A 3,437-nucleotide genomic window follows, 5' to 3' on the forward strand; every position below is an offset into this window, starting at 1 on the left:
CCGGCCACGCCCGGAGCGCCCAACGGGAACCCCCAAAAATTCCTCATCCCCCACAGCGCTCCCGAGGGAAAAGGAGCCCCCCAGGCAAGGCTTTAACCCCCACCCCCCATCATCAGCAGCACTGATGCTCCCAGGGGCATTCCCAAGCACAGGGAAGGGCCTGCAGAAGCCCCTGGAATTCCAAAGGGCCGGAATTCCGAGGCCCCCCAACTCACCGTTGGGCCGGATGTTGATGAACGGGTAGTTGGGCATCACCAGCTTGTTGAAGTTGAACTTGTAGGTGAATCTCTTGCCCTTCGTCTTGTGGAGGATCCTCTTGTTGTAGTAATATCTGGGAAAAGGGGGGGGGGTGGGAAAAGATGGATCAAAGGGCCCCCCCTCACTTTGAGCGCAGGATATTCCATTTTAGAGGTGGGGGGGGAAAGCCAGGAAAAAGGGGCTCAAATCCCAAATATTTGAGTGATTTTTCCAGGGATATTGGAGAGGGATTCCCATGGATATTGGAGAGATTTTTCCACGGATATTAGAGAGATATTTCCATGGATGTTTCAGAGATATTTCCATGGATATTAGAGAGATATTTCCATGGATATTGGAGAGATTTTTCCATGGGTATTGGAGAGATTTTTCCATGGGTATTGGAGAGATTTTTCCATGGGTATTGGAGAGATATTTCTGTGAATATTGGAGAGATTTTTCCATGGATATTTCAGAGGTATTTCCATGGATATTGGAGAGATTTTTCCATGGATATTGGAGAGATATTTCCATGGATGTTTCAGAGATATTTCCATGGATATTAGAGAGATATTCTCATGGATATTGGAGAGATATTTCCATGGATATTGGAGAGATATTTCTGTGGATATTGGAGAGACATTTCCATGGATGTTTGAGAGATATTTCCATGGATATTAGAGAGATATTCCCATGGATATTGGAGAGATATTTCCATGGATATTGGAGAGATATTTCTGTGGATATTGGAGAGACATTTCCATGGATGTTTGAGAGATATTTCCATGGATATCTGAGAGATGTGTGTGGATTGATGAGCTGTATCCCCGGACTGATGAGATTCCCTCTCAGGTGAGGGGTTTTTTTTTTGGATATCTGAGGATTTTTTCCCCTTCCCGGAGTTCCCGGAGGAAACTCCCGTGTTTGCCTTGGGCAGCTCCACCCAGGAGCTATCAGAGGGTGTGGGACTGATAATTCCATGACCTCTCAGGGACTTGGGGACACTCCTGGAAGTGTTGGAGTGTTGGAAACACCTCCGGGGGGGATGGGGGGGTCGGGAGGGTTTCTCTGAGCTCCGATTCCCAAACACGCAGAGAGAAAAACTGGGACAAAATTTCCCTCCCCATTCCATGGAAGGGGTTGGAAACAGAGAGGGCTGGAGGCTTTGGAGTCAGGAATGCTGAGCCCTTGTAGGGGATTTATGGGATGGGCTGGGATGGGATGGAAGGGACCTCCAGGATCATCAACTCCAGGTGGCTCCGAGCCCCGTCCAGCCCGGCCTTGGGCACTCGCAGGGATGGGGAATCCATGGAATTAGGCCATGCCAGCCTGCCAGGGGAAGGATTTACCCCCAAGGATCCCATCCTGGAATGCTCTGGGCTGGGCAGGGGGACCCCCCACCACACCAGGTCGCTCCAAATCTCACCCAAACTTCCCCCCCCCATAATCCGCTGAGGGAGGGAGAGGATGAGGGGGGGGGGGGTTCCTTTTCCACCCCAATTCCCATCCCTCATTTACCTGAGGGCCCTGCTGAGCTTGTCATAGTTCATCTGGGGCTTGCACTTCCTCCTGCCCCACAGCCGGGCCACCTCGTCGGGGTCCTTGATGACGAACTCGCCGTACTCGCCCTGCTGCCAGGCGATGACGTGGCGGAATTCCTCCTTCTGCAGCAGCTCCAGGATGAAGTGCCACAGCTGGATCTGCCTGGAGCCAGGGCTGGACTCGGTCTTGTAGGCCCACTCCGGGAAATGGTAGCCTTTTTGAGGGGAGGGGGAAGAGAGGGAGGTGAGGAGGGGGGCAGGTTGACGGATTGACGGGAGATTTCCATGGATTGATGGAAGATTTCCATGGATTGATGGGAGATTTCCATGGATTGATGGGAGATTTCCATGGATTGATGGGAGATTTCCATGGATTGATGGGAGATTTCCATGGATTGATGGGAGATTTCCATGGATTGATGGGAGATTTCCATGGACTGATGGGATCTCTCCCAGATGAGAAATTTGTAAGGGTATTTGAGGGATTTCTACGGATATCTAAGGGATTTCCATGGATTGATGGGAGATTTCTATGGATATTTGAATCATTTCCATGGATTGATGGGATCTCTCTCAGATCAGAAATCTAGAGGGATATTTGAGGGATTTCTATGGATGGATGAGAGATTTCTATGGATATCTGAGCTATTTCCATGGATTGATGAGATCCTCCCTCTTAGGTGAGAAATCTGTAGGGATATTTGATTTCTATGGATATCTAAAGGATTTCTATGGATTGATGAGAGATTTCCATGGACTGATGAGATTCCCCCCCCTCAGACCAAGGATTTCCATGGATATTCCCGATATTCCCAATGCCCTCTCAGGTGAGGGATTTGTGGGGATACTGCCGAGATTCCAGGTCTAATTCCACTTGGTTTAATTCCAGGGTGGGGGAGAGACCCAGCTCTCCACCTCTGGCTGCTCATTCCTTGCTCCTCTCAGCCCCCAATTTTCTTGGAGAATCCCTAAAAAAATCCCCCCCCAAAAAACGAGTGGGATGGGAGGCGTGAGGAAATAACAATAATCATAATAAAAATAATAATAATAATAATTAATATAATAATAACGTTTTTCAACCCAGCACTGGAGACCCACCAAGGGAATCCCACCCCAGCCACGGGAAGATTTTAGGAGAGGAAGAATTAACCCTCCTGGAGCGGTTTTATCCGGGAAAAACAAGGAAAACTCGGCTTTGGGCCTCCCTTACCTCCTCCTCCCTCGGGTTTGTCCACGATGCTGCAGCCTGCTTTCATCTTCTCCCTCCTGCCAGCTGGGGGGCACAGAGGAGAGGGGTGTGAGGGGGTCCTGCCCATCCCCAGGGATTCTCCCCCTTCCCGGGGGATCCCCGGCCCGCCTGGAGCCCGGGAAGGAGCCCGGGCAGGGCCCTCAGACAGACACAACAAGCCCAGCTCAGTTCGTCTCCCGTTCCCAGACGGGCTCTGCTGCCAAAACACACAACTCCCAGATGGGCCGGGGAGGGGAGGGGAAGAAAAAAGGGGAGGGGATTAAAAAAATCCCAGCTCCTGATCCCGGGATTCAAATATCCCAGCTCCTGATCCCGGGATTCAAACATCCCAGCTCCTGATCCCAGGATTCAAACATCCCAGCTCCTGATCCCGGGGTTCAAACATCCCAGCTCCTGATCCCCCCCCCCCC

At 50.9% G+C, this 3,437-nt stretch overlaps 1 protein-coding gene across 1 annotated transcript; it reads right to left on the reverse strand.

The window, feature by feature from the left end:
* Positions 1-189: 189 nt before the first annotated feature.
* Positions 190-3,074, reverse strand: LOC114072948 (ETS translocation variant 3-like; the record flags this gene model as incomplete). The annotated part of the gene is made up of 3 exons (XM_027910760.1): positions 2,989-3,074; positions 1,756-1,993; positions 190-331 (listed from the first exon to the last, which is right to left on the reverse strand). Coding segments are annotated over exons 1-3 (426 nt in total), but the record flags the coding sequence as incomplete, so codon positions are not given.
* Between the last annotated feature and the right edge of the window lie 363 nt (positions 3,075-3,437).

The sequence above is a fragment of the Empidonax traillii genome, unplaced genomic scaffold, assembly GCF_003031625.1.
Source record: "Empidonax traillii isolate 1590-97213 ecotype Southwest subspecies unplaced genomic scaffold, ASM303162v1 scaffold4593:size9444, whole genome shotgun sequence".
In the NCBI taxonomy this organism is placed as follows: Eukaryota; Metazoa; Chordata; class Aves; order Passeriformes; family Tyrannidae; genus Empidonax; species Empidonax traillii.